The sequence below is a fragment of the Typopeltis vanoorti genome, chromosome 9 (assembly GCF_054136105.1).
Source record: "Typopeltis vanoorti isolate ZY-2024b chromosome 9, IOZ_Tvanoo_1.0, whole genome shotgun sequence".
NCBI lineage: Eukaryota > Metazoa > Arthropoda > Arachnida > Uropygi > Thelyphonidae > Typopeltis > Typopeltis vanoorti.
This window is the reverse complement of record NC_143557.1, coordinates 105,588,960-105,606,447: the sequence shown is the minus strand read 5'-3', so window position 1 is coordinate 105,606,447 and position 17,488 is coordinate 105,588,960. Positions and strand designations below refer to the sequence as shown.

Genomic DNA, 17,488 nt, shown 5'->3' with positions numbered 1-17,488 from the left:
GATAGAGAAATCCAAAGAATTACGCTGGGACAGAATGTCATTATAGAAACTTACAAAAGAAAAAAAAAACAACCTTGAACTTTTATTTTTTGAAACTCTTAAGATTAAATTAATATCAAAGTTCCTCCAACTTAAATAATGCACTAATTTAGCATTCTCATTAACAAAGCAAAAGGCTGTGCTAATGAATTGAAAAGAATGTCATGAGTTCATTATGGAAAGATAATGCTGTTACAAAAATACCAAAAGAAAACAAATTTCAACCTTTCTCTATACACCCAAATCCTGAACAATAAGGTAAAAACAGAATATCCTTCAGGATGGAATGTTGGAGAAAACTGCTGTCTTTTAGAAAAAGAAAAGGCCAAATATTATAAGAATACTAGGGGGAGGGCTAAGTCCCACCCCTAGTTCTGGACTGGTAGGCCGATTCTCCTTGAATTCTGATGACTCGACTCAAGATAGCCCCCGAGTTTCAAACGTGACATAAAAAGGCTTATCATTTTATATATATATAGGGTAGATAATCAAGTCTAGTTTTTCATCCTTGAAACGTGCATAAAAAAAAACTTCTCTATTTATATTTCTCCTCAAATTTATTGAGAAAAATGAATAGAACTTATCAACTATTAAAATAAATATTTTTTTAAAAGATTCACAAGTGATAAGGAAAAATTTAGGTAATTCTGAGACACATCAAAACACATTTTCCTTTAACATTATGATAAATTATAATTCAATGCGATATTGAGTTCATAATTATAACGTGAAACATTTTTCACGTTATAATTCTATCTAGTCTTTAATTCATAAGACTAGATAAACACAAGATGCATTGTAATTTGCAACAAGAAATCAGTTCTTGCAAAAATTCTAGTTTTCATCATAGAATCAACCAGGAAAAAAATAAAATAATGCATATATCAAAGTTTAATGCACAAGAAAGAGGTGGCTGAAGGCATTATAAATACTTCTAATAATAATAATGCAATGATACATTATAACAAAACTTATGGAACACACACTGGAAGAAATAATTTTTTTCTGTAACTTATGGGTTGGTCATTAAAGTTTTTTTTTGGCCAAGTGGCCGAGAAAAGAAAAAAAAATGCAGATACAGGAAACACTCACTATAGCAAGCATCGTTATAAAAACTTACCATAACAAACTATTGAAAAATCCAAAGCCCCTTAGGTACTATGCCATGATTAAAAAAAAAAAATCACTATAACAAATCATTCACGATAAAACAATATTTCTGTGTCAGTCTGAGTTTTCTGTAGTGAGAGTTGACTGTACCATACAACATATTACCACAACAGACATATAGTATCAAATAAGACTAGTATACACAAGATGCACTGTAATTTGCAACAAGAAATCAGTTCTTGCAAAAATTCTAGTTTTCATCATAGAATCAACTAGGAAAAAATAAAATAATGCATATATCAAAGTTTAATGCACAACAAAGAGGTCGTTGAAGGTATTATAAATACTTCTAATATTAATGCAATGATTTATGTAATGCCTGCCCTCCTAAGTAACTGCCATAGATTAGAATTGGACTGATCAGTCATTTGTGTTCAGTGCTGTTTATTATGGCTCCTTCAATTTGTTAAGTGATAAAGCAATCTTTGTTATATAAATTTTCCTTAAATAGGTTACAAAAAATAAATATTATATTGTGCAAGGCCTAAGCCCCCCCCCCCTCACACATTTTTAAATATGCTACACAAATAAACCATCTAACATACAACATCATTTAAATTTAGTAGTTTACTTTGCAGCACTGAAAGAAGAAATATTAATATACTCAAATCATTTTAATTGCAAATGAACTAAGCATTTTAGTTCAAAGAAAATTTAACAATTATTTTCTCACAACAGAAACAGTACTTTCTTTAGAGGGCTTTCAAGCATTTGTACTAGAATCTCAACTACAAATAAATTTATATACAACAGTTACTAATCTTTATTATATGAAAATCAGCTTGTGCCACATTATCTGCTATGGGCTAATGCATAAAAATTAGTAAAAAATCTTTTGAGTTAATTTTCAAGGGAAAAAAAGCAGAAAAGCAAGATTTTTACATATAATATAAATTTTAACTTGAAATCATAATAAAAACTAAACAACAGGAATAACAATGGTTGCATTTAAATGAATCAGTATCTCTGAAAGTTTCAATTAACAATGGCTTTTTCTGCACTAGGTCTAGCTTGTACTATATAACCTCACTTTTGCAACTGCATCAGATATAGTGTAGCATATGTGCTGTCCTGATTGTAGAATATGGAATGAATGCCACTACTTCAAGCACAGTTACACTAATAACAGGTACTTATTAGATAAGCTTTATGCAGTTTTGTCAACTGTGTGCAACAGAAGATCTAGAGAACAGTACAGTCTATAATGAAAAGAACTCAATTTCTGTTTAACAGGAATTGCCATTCTATATTCTGGAAATATCTGAGCAGTATGGTTCATATGGTACAAATCTAATACACAAGAAAAACTACGTTTCTACCAGATCTCATCTCTATGGAATGCAAGTTTCATGATGCAAACATTACATGACATCAGCTTCTTCATATTGCTTTCAAGTGATTGTTAGAATAATTGAGGTCTGTAGATCAGATCAGTGAACTTCCACACACCATGCAAAATCAATCCCTGGCTCCTGCCAAGTGTTCCATGTGAGAGAACTTATCTAAATTCTTTAAAATGGTATGTAAAAAATTTTCTTTGAAGTGTAGCTATCCCTCAACATAATGGAGTGGAATTCTTGGAGTTTATTTCACATCAAAAAACATATTTACATAAACTTTGAGGAATGTTATGCCACATGTTAGATGCTTAGTTTTATCTTATGTTGTATATTATTACAAATCTGTTAACATCCTGTGAGTACCTACAGACTTGTAATGCACAGAGACACTACATAAATTCAGTATTTTCCTAACTGAAATTCTTATTTTATGGCACTCTTCTCAAAATAAAATATATTAGGAATTTTATCACCAACGCATGACAATTTATCTAAAATTTTATGATATTGCCATATAAAACAATTTACAAAAATATGTGGTTCATGGCAAACAACACATCTGCATGCTTTTTTTTAATATTCTTCTAATATGGAAAGGACAACAATTATTAATTAAAAAAAATTAAATTAACAATTACGGCGATTCTTAGCACCTGATGGACAATTGTAATATTTTCTTCTGTTATGTTTGGAGCTTGACCAAAAATGATGCACATAATTTTGGCGATTCAGATATGAATGCTGCAACTGGAATTGTTTTCTGCACATGCTGAAAGGCTGACAAGGCAATATATTTTCAATATATCCAAGAAGTGCTTGAAGTAAAAGAAATAACACAATATGTTAATTTTCTTTTTGATTAATAAAAAAAATCATTTTAGTACAATTCATGTACAGGCTAATATTGATATATACAGTGGTATCTCGCTAATCTGAACTAATAAAAACCACGCTCATTCAGATTAGCAAATTTTCCCCCAAGAAGCAACAATAACTAGCGTTTAAGACAAAAATAATCAGATTCTAATGGTACATCAATTTAATTCTGTAAATAAATGAATTAACTGATAGAAAAAATGCTACTGTAGTAATATAAAACTTAAAAAAATAATACAGTACGCAAGTTTATTTTAGTAAAATATTTAGTTTGTATTTACCTGTATTGTTGAGGATTCCGATTTAATAAAATTGCATAGTTCAGTACATAACTTAATTTGCGTAAAAAATATCACTTTCTTGTACACAACACACAAAAAAAGTTTCAAAAATAATACAAAAAAGTTTTTTTTATTTATTTATTTATTTTGCTTCTTGGAAGCTAAACTTTTTTCGAATGCTTCTTCTCGGAGCTGCATTAGCAATAAAATTTTGTGGAATGGCATATCATTCTGCTTAGCCCATTCTATACACATATTAAAACTGTCAACCGCTTCTTCGTGTTTTACTATTTTTTCTTAGAGTTCTTTATCATCATCATCATCGTCTGCTAATTCATTTTGTAGCATCATATTTATAATTTACACATCTGATTTAATTTCGAATTCACTTTCGGTTCTGCCTGTAATCCATTCCGTACAATCTGTTTGTGAAATTTCAACATCTGGATTTATATTTTTAACCAAATTATGCCTGTTTTAAATATCTACTTTTTGTGTATCACTCTAGTTATCTTCGTAAATTCTAGAAGGCCACAGTTTTTTTCATGACGCTCAACAGCAGTGATTCATGCCGACAATATAGTATGTACTGTACAGTATAAAAAAGCAAACATGAACACACAATAAATCAAAATAGGCCTACAGTGTAACCATACAATCGACAGTATGAAAAAAAAAAATATATATACTGTACTGCAATAATAATAAAATAAATAATAATAGTTAAAATAATAATTATTAAATAAAAATAATAGCACACAAAATAATAATACGTAATAAATAAAACTTTTATTACGTATTAAACGGATTACTGGAGGGTTCGGACTAAAGAGGTTCGGATTAGTGAGATACTACTGTAATTATGAACTTCAATATAGAAACATTGATCTGTGCATGGTAGTTAATTTCAATTATATGGTCAGTTAACTATATGGACCTTAGCATTCAGAAGGGAGGTTCTGGTTCCATTGCATAAAACCTTGATAAGGTCTTGTATGGATTAGTGAATACAGATTTAGTTCCTTGGTTTTTATGGTAACGAGCATATATATTGGAAACAGTCCAATATCTCAAGCTTCGTGAAAAGAAGGAAGATAGGGGATATGACTGAGACATAAGTTGGTAAAGGGGATATTATTGGGTTGATGTGAAAGAAATTTTTCATAGAATGGAGGGAGAACAAGGGGAGATATACCTGGATGCTGTATAAGGAGGATTTCAGTAGGAGTGCAAAGATTAGGTTCTTTGCATGGAGAGTGGAATGAATTGCCTGACATTGTGGTGAATGAAGATACACTAAATAAGTTTAAAGCACAGTTTCATGGGCTTTTGTGTAAAAGTGTTACTTCCTATGATGAGTCTTTTGACTCCATGGATATCTGGTGTTAATAATATTCTTACAAAAGACATAGTTTTCTGGTTTAATCCATTTCAGAAAACAATAACTCATTTAACTCTTCACTTTGAATACTTACCATAAAATCCATAGGAAAAAGGCCACCAAAGCAAGTATAAATATGTGAAACTTTTCCAGAATCTGCTTCGTCCCTTACAAAGTACTCCTATCTCAACAAATGTGGTTGCAACAAGTTGCCACTTATTTGGAAACACTCATACACAGGCAACTGACTCAAAAGACAGGAATACATATCAATTAAGTGGCACTATTTAGGGCTGTAGACCTCCCTGTGTTTTTCTCCTTTCTCAGTTTCACTTACTGATGTAGTACTTGCATAAATGGTCTATACTATGTATGAGCAATGTATACTATTGGGTGATGCCAATTTAATTTTGGTGAAATATTGGAATTAACTGATAATTTAATTGTTATTAAATCATTAGTGTTGTCATTTCCTGACAAAAAAAAAAAAAAAAGTTAACAATCAACATATAAGCTTAAACATCAGAAGTATGATCCTCCATAGAGATTCACTAACATGCATGGCCCACAAGTTATAAGTTGAAACTGAAACTTTCAAGACAACTTAAAAGGCTGAATTTTCCAAAACATAGTAGAGATAATAATGTCATCCCTATCTCTGTAAATCTTTCAAGGTACCTGAGGCAAGACTTAAACAATAAATTACATGATAACCACATTTCATTAACTTTAATGAAATGAAAGTACTGATATTATGTACTGAAAACAACAGTACATCATCAGTGTGTAGAAACAAGCAAATCAAAGGAATGGAAATATAAAATACATACAGCAGTCAGTGGTTTATCTATTAAAAACTGTTGCCACATACTAGAAATTAATATTAATAAATAATATTATTACAATTTATTTATGATGGTTACATAAGATAAGAATCTCCCAAACTTTTGGGAGAGAGAGAGAGTTGTTCAGATTCAGATTTGGCTGATGTAAAAGGGCTTTGTAACTTTCCTTGAAAAGGCATTCATATTTAAACCTGCTTCTATGGAGAAGACAAGCTTCCCACTGAATACTGTGTTTAGTGTCAAATCTATGTTGTGCCAGACCAGACTTTTGATTCTGAAAATAAACTTGCTGCTTTCCTACAACAGATCAATTGCCTTCACTCATTCAATTCACCATGAAAAAAGAAAGGGCTGGTAGTTTACCATTCTTGGACATCCTTCTTACGTGACACAGCCTCTGGTAATTTGTCAACCAGTTTATTGAAAACCTACCTTTACTGGAAGATACATTCATCGAAAGTCTGCTCATCACACCTCTCAAAAAATTGGTGTTATCAAGTCTAATTAATAAAGCATATAAGGTGTGCTTCTCTCTCTCTCAAGCTTATAACAAGAACTTCTCACTATCAAAATGTTAATGGAATTTAATGGTTACGACCCTAATCAAATCCAGCAGATAATCGATTTCTATGTTCCAAATCCCTTATATTTCTTGCATCTCAGAACTGACCAGTAAAATTTTGAAGAAGTATCATCTCATTCCCACATATCTTCCGATCAACAAAATTTCTCATCTGTTGCCATCTACAAAAGACAAACTGTCACCTCTATCATTAGTCGGCATTTATCAGATACCTTGTGAATGTAATCTAACATACTTTGGGCAAACAGGCTGTTTTTTCCATTTTTCATAAAATGAAAAAAAAAATAATTAATGAACATCAATATTATATCAAATACATGAAACCTCAAAAGTCAGGTCTGGTACAACATAGTACTGACATTAAACACGGTATCCAGTGGGATGAAGCTTGTCTTCTCCACAGAGAACGCCTTTGCAAAGAAAGTGCAAAGCCCTTTTACATTGGCCAAATCTGAATCAGAACGATTGTCTCTCTCTCTCCCAAATGTTTGGGAGATTCTTATCTTATATAACTATCAAAAATAGTTTTTCATAATGTTATTTATTAATATTAATTTCTAGCACACGACAACAGTTTTTAATTGGTAAACCACTGACTTGCTGTATATACTTCGATTTGCTTGTTTCTACACACTGATGATGTACTATTATTTTCAGTACGAAATATCTGTACTTTCATTTCATTAAAGTTAATTACTGTGGTTATCGTGTAATTTATTGTTTATCTCTGTAAAATGGAAACATCACTTTCCCTCAAGCAAGATGCCTCACATTATAAATGCACTAGCTTCACCTGCTACAGGAACAAACTGTAAGAGTTTAATTCGTTCTATTCACTTACCAGAAGAAGAGCTTGCTACTGTGATGCATGCACACAAGGAATTTCAAAAAATAAAAATCTGGCACATCCAAAAGTTTGCCAATTTGGTTAAAAAAAAAAACACTCTTAAATCTCAACTATCGCTTGAAAGCAACACAGTGAACCTGTCCTCTGTCAACCTTGGAATGGGTACCATTAAAACCCTGAATTATAGTCAGAGCTTCTCAATAATCCCAGAAACAAACTAACAAGGATTTTTTCAATAATCCCAGAAACTAACTAACTATGGATCATGTGGGGGGTCCACAGCTTTCCTATCAATATCAGGCTAGATGTCACGAATGTTTTAGCACAGGAGAAACCTCTCAAACGCAACCTTTCCAACAAAGAATTTAGGGCCTTACTTAAAATAATAATCGCAAAAGCATATAAGAACAATGCATTAACAGTTCTCAACCAATCTGATTACATTAAAAAAAAAAATAGCTACTCTATTAAAAGACTGCTCTACCTACCTGTTAAACTATGATTGCACTGACACACATTTATCTATTTACTTAGAATGATGTATATATAGAAAGATTAGAGAATAAACAGATGGAACTATTACATAAAACAGAAAAGGCATCATAGTTTAACAGTCAAATTCTGAATCCACAATAAAGCTTCAGGCTTAATATCTAAAAAGTCAAAGGATAAGAGAACATAAGGCAGTAGTCACTAACAATATTGTTAAGGGCCTGGGCTACAATGCCACAATTGCATTATGGAGAGTCAGTCCATTTCCATTTGTGTAGCACCTGTTTGAATCTCCTGTCCTGATCCAGTTAAGTGTAAAACACATGATGTTTGGAAGTTCAAAACCCTTTACTCTGGCAACAGGATCAGGTATACTGAAAGATAAGTGTTTTCTTGTTTTTTTTTTTTTTTTTTTTTTTTTCCTTTTTTGTGGTTACCACCTATGAAAGGTTGTTACTAAACCTATAGTACATTTGTACTGTGGGTGGGCTGAGGATTTTTTTTTTCATTTTTGTCAATTATATATATATATATATATATATATATATATAGTAGTTGGAAGGGGATCAATTGTTCGATGCTGTTAGTGCACTCTCCCTCAACGAGTCTTTGGACTCCCTGCAGGTGTTACATAATAATAATATATATATATTTTTTACATGGTCTGGGAAACCTTGCTCTAGAGACCAAAAATGGAACTTTTTTCAGCCACTTCAGATCTCCATTAAGCGAGGCGTTGGTCTCACACTGGGCAATGAAATTCATCTTCCACCTAAAGGCAATCACAAACATCCATGCCCACAGTGGGATTCGAACCCAAGACCTATTGGTTGGAGAGTGGGTATGCTAACCACTCAGCCAACCAGGGTAGCATTAGAAGTGTGTTTCTGCCAGTATAGTTTCCATGCTGATGTGATATCACAGGCTTCATGCAATATTTACCTAACAGTTCTCCAAGTAGGTTGTCTAGATTTTAATCTCTGAGTACCTATGTAAGAGATGTCTTCATGTACAAGTCACTATTCTCAATAATTTAATTCCATAGTACCTAAAGTCCTTTTCCTTATAATTGAAGAGAAGCAATATTACTAAGGATTGGAATGCAGTAAGTTTGTGTTGATCTTATTGTTCCAGATAAATCTCATGGCTAGATTGAGATAGACATTCAGTGAGGAGTGAGCACTGTTAAGCCACAATGAAGAACAGTATTCTGTTGTGGGAAGCACTAATGCCAAAGCTATTGTTCATAATGTCTATTAAAAAGCAGAGTTGACCAAGCATTTCCAACTTTTTAAGTAAAACTTTTAGTGAAACTGGCAATTAAATATTTCAAAAAAAGTTCAATATGGAAATAGACAACAGAATAAGCAAAACCGGTATGATGTTGAGACAGTGAAACAATTCATGTGGAATAATATCGATTAAACAAAGCATTAAACCAGCAGTGTAAAGGCTGTGTCAAAACCAATTTTAATTTATGAATCAAGAGCTGAATTAAAAAAAAAAAAAACAGTTCAAAGACTACATGCTACAGATAATGTCATAAGAAAAATTAGAGGAATAAACAGATTGCATCAAGGAGAAGAATCATTAGCAGGATCAGATTTTAATATGATTCTGCTAATGATGCCATCTGCTCCAATTATTTCTGTGATCCTTACAACTTTGCTACTGGGAGATGACTGTATTAGAAAGTAACAAACTTGGCACTATTAATGACAGTGAAATAATTTGATGTGCCATCCAGGCAGGTGTCTGATGCCTGAATAGCAGGAAACAATGGATTCCACAGGAATTCCAAGGTCTGCATGAATTGTTGCAGTGTCTAAAAAAAAAAAAGTATTTGATATCACAGACAGCCAAGACAACTAACAGATCAGTTTGGAAGAAAACTTTTGAAAAGAAGCTGCTAACAATGTAAACTTAAGTAATATTTTCATGGTAACACATACATTTCTTGAGAACCAATCCATCACACCACTTAAGTTAGATGTATTAATGGCAAATTTGAATTTTTGTTCAAGTTTTATGAATAATAAATTTCACTGTGAATATACAGTTATACAAGCATATGCTTATTGCACCACAGAATTTTGTTTTTCCTAACTTTGCTATTAAATGTTCCCATATGAAACAATCAAACAAATTTTATAGTAATTCTAAATACAAAATTTCATTAAATTACATGAAGACAGTGAAGAAACGTTCGAATATTGCAAATCATACTACCAATAAAAACAACTCAGTTACACATGAGAAAAAAAAGATTACCATTTTGAAATGTTTCGCCAATAAAAATTTAATTAAAATGAAAATTTTTTTCATTGATCAGCATTGGGCATTTAACAATACAAGTTACTGCACTGAAGAATACTGAATTATCATTTTAGATTACTTTGCAATAAGAAGCACTAATTATAGTGAATAAAATATAATTTCAAATTAATTAAATATTGCAATATATATATATATATATTGATCTTTAATTGATCATGATTTATAAACATCTAATACCAACAAGTTTCGCCAACTGGCTTCTTCAGGGTTCAACAAGATTCTTAGAAACCCCACACAACAACAACCTACCATCACTCAATACAGTTCATCCTTAGTTATTCCTTATGCAGGTACAGTGTCTGAGAAGATTGCAAAACCTTTTAAACCTTTCAACATCAGAGTTGCGTTCAAGCCGGTCAAGATTGTCTGTCACGTTTTAAGATCGCCAAAAGACGTTAATCCTTTTTTCAAACATGCTGGAGCGTACAATATCCCATGCGCTTGTGGTCTAAACTATATAGGACAGATGTCGAGAAGCCTCGAAATCCAAAAAAATAACATATAGGAAATGTTAATAACAACAGAACAGACAACTCATATCTAGCTCATCATTTTGCGATTACGAACCATATCATTGATTGGGATAGCAACTTAATGCCTTACCTAGAAGATTTCTGTTGTAGAAATTTCAAAGAAGCCATTGTAGTCCTCTGTTCTAGAGAAAATCTTAACAGAAACCAGGGAATGATAATAGCTCACATATGAAAAACCTTAATAAGATCACTCGATCTGCCAGAATTTAATTTTGCTCAAAACTACAGAACGTGCTCTCATAACAGTGACTAATACAACACACTCCATGCGTGTAATGTTAAGCGTTCTGTTTTAATATTTAATTTATACGATAGTGTTACTCCATTTTCTCTGTACTAGTGACTTTGAATTTTCTCTTATTGTTATTAACCGGACAGCCCAGTCGACGAAACTTGTTGGTATTAATGTTTATAAATCATGGTCAATTAAAGATCAATATATATTTCAAATTAATTATATGTTTGAATGACCAAGTATAATCTAAACAATAATTTCAAATTGTTTGTCAAATTTCAAAGATGTAATTTAAAAAAAAAAAAAATTATGAAGAACTACATTAACATGAACGCTAGTAAGCAAAGAATAGGCAAGCATAGAAGGAAAGCTGGAGAGAGATCTAAATAAACTACTGGGTCAAGTTCTTTAATCTCTTTAATTTAAATGTCCTACTGGACGAGAAAAGTAATGAACGAAATCGAGGGAATGGACAAGATTTTGACTGGATGAGCTGTCCTGAAACCTTCATTTTAGACAAATTGTGGACTCTACAACTGTGTTAGAAATAATTCTTTTATTTTAATTTCCTGATGTTTTGACTCTCATATTAAGGTCATCATCTGGAGTATACACACACACATATATATATATATATATATATATATATATATACACACACACAGAGACAAGCTATATTACATTTCACATAGTATGCTAAAGAGAGAATGATTTGATCAATGGTTATTCTACTGGCCTAACCTCTAGTGAAAAATAAAATTAAATTAAACTAAATAAATGAAATAAAATGACTACATCAAAGCTATAGATCAGTTATTCTTTCATATAGATAGTTTTGTTACAGCAAAAATTATGTCCTAAATTAACATGACAATTGTTATATTAGATTTAAGATCCTGGATTACCTATAGTCCTATTTATAATTAACTCATAGGGAGAAAGGTTATGTGGGTAGAATATGTACCTTCCATATTCTTGGGATTTTCAGACCATCATTATTGCTAAGATTAGGGTAGCTGATAAGAATTTCATAAGCCTCCTTAAATTTACGTTCATACCATGTTTTGGTGCGATGTTCTAAATGATGGTCTAAAATGCCCAAGAATATGGAAGGTACATATTCTATCCACATAACCTTTCTCCCTAAGAGGTATTATAAATAGGACATCCTTGGAAGCTGAGAATGAATGCTGCAAGAAGGAGGTGAGGACTTGATTTTTTTCTCTCATAGGGTGGTGCATAATTGAGATTCACACTGCTTGCACTCACAACATCCAATGGCAATGAATTCAAGAATAAGTATGATAGCTGGTGTGTGTAGTATGTGGCCTCCCCCAATGAGTCCCGACTCCCTGGAGGTCTCTCTTAATAATAATAATTTTCCTCCAAGTTAGTCTATTACTTGTCCATCCATCTATTCATTAGACATCACCAGAATCCATATGGTTACTTCATTATTCAGTGATGTGCCACGGCAGTCCTTGCCAGATGGTCCTATCGTTTGCCTAACTGGAGGTTCAACACTCTAAAGATCAGTCACTCTAGACACACACCATCCATCTATCTCACTGAGGGTTTACCCCTTCCTCTTTTTCCAGGAACTTTACTTTCTATTACTGTTTTAAGAAGCTCTCCTTCCATCCTTTCAATGTGTCCAAAATATTTCAGCTTTCTTCTTTCAATATCTTTAAGGAGCCTTAAAGTTTTACCAATCCTTTCTAGCACCCATATCCATTTGACTGCCTTTCAGTATATGATATCCTCAACAGCCTTCTTATTACTCCAGTACTGTTATAACTAATATTTCATGCTTCTAAGGCACTTCTGAATGAATCACTCCACCTAGTCCTTGGTCTTCCTGTCATCAAACACCTGTTTTGCAACCTTTCCTCACCCATTCTGCTTAAGCAACCATACCACCTTAGATTAGCTCTGCTCACCCATTCTTGAACGCTAACAATGTCAAGGTCCTTTCTTATATTTTCATTTTTAATGATTCTGCAATTTGGTGCGATGTTCTGCAATTAATACTATTTATTCACTCTCCTAATTTTTCTGAGAACTCTCATTTCAACCTGTGGTATCTAGTCTTGGATCAAGTGCTTTATTTCTACACCAACTCTCAAGATAATATATATATATATTATCCTATACTATAATATACATATATTATATAAAGTGAAAGAATAATTAGAGAAGTACAAGTTGATATAACTTGTGTCACCAAATCAAAGAAGACAAAAACAGTTGAATCTTCTAAGTAACAAATATAAAGATTTTCTATTCAGTCAATTATGATCAGGGAAAGGAAGGGATAACTATAGTACTCAATGCTAAGCTACTTGAATGGCAAGTAATATGAAGTAGAATGATGTTGGCAAAAGTCAAACATCATTCACAGACAATGAGAATTATTTGTGTCTATGGTTCCACAGAAGATTTTACTAAGGAAGAAGCAAAGAATTTTTCAAATCATTAGAGAAGATCACTATCAATCAAAAGAAAAAAAAGTTGGTCTTTGTTTCGGATAAACAGGAGGGTAGTAAACGAATACTAGACATATACAGGGTGTCCCAAAATTCACGCAAGAAGTAATTTTGATAGAAAACACAGGTTTTTAATTAAAAATTGTAATTTCTTATTGATTCATAAAGTATACAGTATAGGGTTATGCATGGAATAGCACATCGGGTAAATGGCCTCCATGGCTTTGCTGGCACATATGCACTCTTTTGTCAAAATTTTCCATGACTGTTTTGCATAAATGTGGCTGAATTTCGTTGATGCAGTGCTCAATTTCCTCCTTCAAGGCGTGGGTGGTTGTGGGCTTGTTAGTATAAACCTTAAACTTCAAAAAACCCCAAAGAAAAAAGCCCAACGGCATTAAGTCACATGATCTGGGCGGCCAATTCTGATCACCAAAACGGGAAATTACATGACCAGGAAATGACTCATGCAGTAATTGAATTGTTTCTCGGGCTGTATGGCATGTGGCACCGTCTTGTTGATACCACATGTCATCCACATCCATATCTTGCAATTTAGGCACAAAAAATTGGATTATCATGTCGCAATAGCGAGCACCATTAACTGTTATTGCCTTACCAGCCGCATTTTTGAAGAAGAATGGACCGATGATGCCTCTAGCCCAAAATCCGCACCAAACAGTGACACATTGTGGATGCATTTGTTTCTCAACAATCACTCGTGGATTTTCTGAACCCCAAATGCGACAATTTTGTCGATTAACGAAGCCATCAAGATGAAAATGAGCCTCATCGCTGAAGATGATTTTGTTCGAAAAATAAGCATCCACTTGTTGTTGTTCCATAATCCATTCAACGAACTCTCTTCGCTGTGTGTGGTCAGTAGGCTTCAGTTCTTGAGTCAATTGAACTTTGTAAGCATAAAGATGCAAATCTTTGATGAGAATATGCTGTAGAGAGCTTCTCGAAATGCCCAATTCACGACCATGGTGCCGAATTGATGTTCCTGGACTCTCAGCAACACTCTCATGAACTGTTTTGATGTTTTCTGTTGAACGACTTGTTGAAGGACGGCCAGAGTGTATAAGATCACTAATTGATCCAGTTTCCTTGAATTTTTTAATTAATCTTTTCACAGTTGAAGTTAAATCACTATTCCAACCATATTTTGTACGAAAATTGCGAACTGTAGCTGCCAAACCTTCATTATTTTTAAAACATTGCTCAACAATGAAAATGTGTTGTTCTTTCGTGTAGCGCTCCATTTTTAATAACTCTGAACTGTCAGCTGTCATGCTGTCTTTTTTTTCTCGTTGGCAACACTTTACCGCACAAATGGCGTTAAATTTAAATCTTGCGTGAATTTTGGGAGACCCTGTAGAAGTGTTTTGGGAAAAGCTGGTGAAAACAACAGCATTGTTTTCCCAAGATGTTTAAAACAATTCACATGAAGAGAAGACATAAGATAGTCTCTTTCTTGCCATCTTGGTATCAAACCCCTGTTTTGCTAACCTTTCCTCACCCATTCTATTTAAGTGGACACACCACCTTAGATTAACTCCGCACAGACATTGTTGAATGCTAACAATGTCAAGTTCCTTTCTAATATCTTCTAAATTGTGTAATGTTATTGGAGGGGGGGGGGAATGGATATGCAATATGCTGTGGTCATGATTCAGTTTTGAGCAGGATAAAAATGAATTTCATATCAAAAAGGAAAAAAATGTGAGAAACGTTTAAAAAGAATCAAAATCATGCAGCTTTTGGAAGTGAACTATAAACTTACATAAGCAAATATTATTTGATTTTATTCAGTATTATTCAAAAAAAGAACCAAACCTTGGAGACTCATAGGCAGACCTAAAGAAAACATTGAATCAAAAAGGATGTGTGGTGAAGTTTCTGATAAAATAGAAAAATGAGAATTAAGTGGTGGTCACAATTTAAAGAAACAGTCCTGGAAATGCAGAAACCATATCAAAAGTTTCTAGTAAGTGAGTCAGCATGTGCCCTGAGAGAAAAATGTAAGAAAGCAAAGTAACGTATAAAAGCAGATAAACGTAAGTCATGGGAAGACTTGGGTAAAAATACTCAAGACAAATATCAGGAAGGTGACAAAATATTCTGAAGGCTATTGAAAAAGCTTAAAAACAGAAGAAAAAAATTATTCTAAAAGGAATCAAAGATGATATATAAAAACTGAAGATAAAGATATTCTAGATATCTGAAGTAATTACTCTGAAACATTACTCAATGGAAAAAAAGAGTGATACAAGACCAATAGAAAATATTCAAAAGGAATGCAATCAGGATATTAATACATAATTAGAAAAAGCCATAAAAACCTGAAATCCAGAAAGGCAGCTTAAGTAGATGATATTCAACCAGAAATGGTTAAATATGGAAGTATAAAAGTTTTACAGTGGCTGAACTGCATAACTCAGAACGACTGCTCAGCAGATCGAATTCCAGATGATCGGAGTAGAGCTGTGATAGTTCCCATCTATAAAAAGGAAAATAAAACAATGTGAGAATTACAGAGAAATTTCTTTATTAAGTGTTGAGAAGTGGCTAAGAAAAACTGTGAAAGAGAAACTTGGTGAGGGGCAAGTGGGGAACTAAACAGCGGTTTTCAGGATCTGATTTTCATTTTAAGACAAATAGTTGAGAAATCATGGGAACATAAGGATCTTTATTTAAGTTTTAAAGATCTCAGAAAGGCATATGAAAAGGTGCCAACAGGAAAGCTGTCAAAACACTATCATTATAGTAAATGGGACATTATACTGAGTGACACAGTCTATGTAGATAAAGGAAGACTTTGATGATAAATCACATGTAAGAGAAGGTTGTACACATTCTTGTATAATGACACCTGTGGAGTATCCATAACTATAGAATAACACGTACACCACAGTAAAAATAAATTCATTGTGTAAACATTTTGTCTTACATATCATAAGACATCATCAGTACAAACAACAATAAGGAATTGAATAAAGAAACAGTAGAGCATATGGGTTAAATTGGAATCCCTCTATGAATACAGTTGTGTGTTCATGGATTAAAACTATTAGGCTGAAAATAATAAAAATTAGTTAAAAATAAAGTATATATAAGAGATTGCAGATTTATTTAATACAATTCAAGATAACGATTTCCCACACTTTTGGAGCAGTGAGCAGTTGTTATGATTAAGGTTAGGTTGACGAAGTAGGACTTCAGTACTTTCTTTGTATAAGCATTCATGTTTATAAATTAAAGATACCAAGAAATTATATACTTGGTTTAATCCTTTATCCAAGTGTAAGCAAACAAAGATTGCACCCAAAGTATTTTCAGGACTGGGGTAACTTGTATAAGGAAGCGAAGACTTCACATCACTTGCTTTAGTATCCAATAATGCAAAGCACATTCCTTACGGACATGTATAATGCTATGCATTATGGGAAGGGTCACTACCCAGACCGATTTCAACCTTTATTGAGGTCTCTTCAGTGGGAGCCAGACCCAGAGGTGATACTAAGGTTGAAGTAATACAGAAGTCATATTTTCTTATACATAAAGCAAGTGATGTGAAGTCTTAGCTTCCTTATATGAATTGCCCCAGTCCTGAAAATACTTCACGCACAAACTTTGTTTGCATACACTTGGATAAAGGATTAAACCAAGTATATAACTTCTTGGTATCTTTAATTTATAGTATATATAACCAAGTGAAAAAACTTCCAACAATCTTTCTCTAATCCATAGTAATTTAATAATAAAGTGACACCTTTTGGCAACTCATATATGAAAATATGACTTCTGCATTACTTCAACCTTAGTATCACCTCTGGATCTGGCTGCCACTGAAGAGACCTCAATAAAGGTTGAAACCGGTCTGGGTAGTGACCCTTCCCATAATGCATAGCATTATACATGTCCGTAAGGAGATGTGCTTTGCATTATGGGATACTAAGGCAAGTGATGTGAAGTTTTAGCTTTCTTATATGAGTTGCCCCACTCCTGAAAATACTTCAGGTACAAACTTTGTTTGCTTA

The 17,488-nt window shown here is 32.9% G+C and overlaps 1 protein-coding gene across 1 annotated transcript in view; it reads right to left on the bottom strand.

The window, feature by feature from the left end:
• Positions 1–947: 947 nt before the first annotated feature.
• Positions 948–17,488, bottom strand: part of LOC150103379 (uncharacterized) — a 33,320-nt gene continuing 16,779 nt past the window's right edge. Inside the window, exon 4 of the mRNA XM_090397952.1 lies at positions 948–3,364. Within this exon, the coding sequence (XP_090254078.1) occupies positions 3,177–3,364 (188 nt within the window). The 3' untranslated portion in view covers positions 948–3,176. The remainder of the gene's footprint in view (positions 3,365–17,488) is intronic.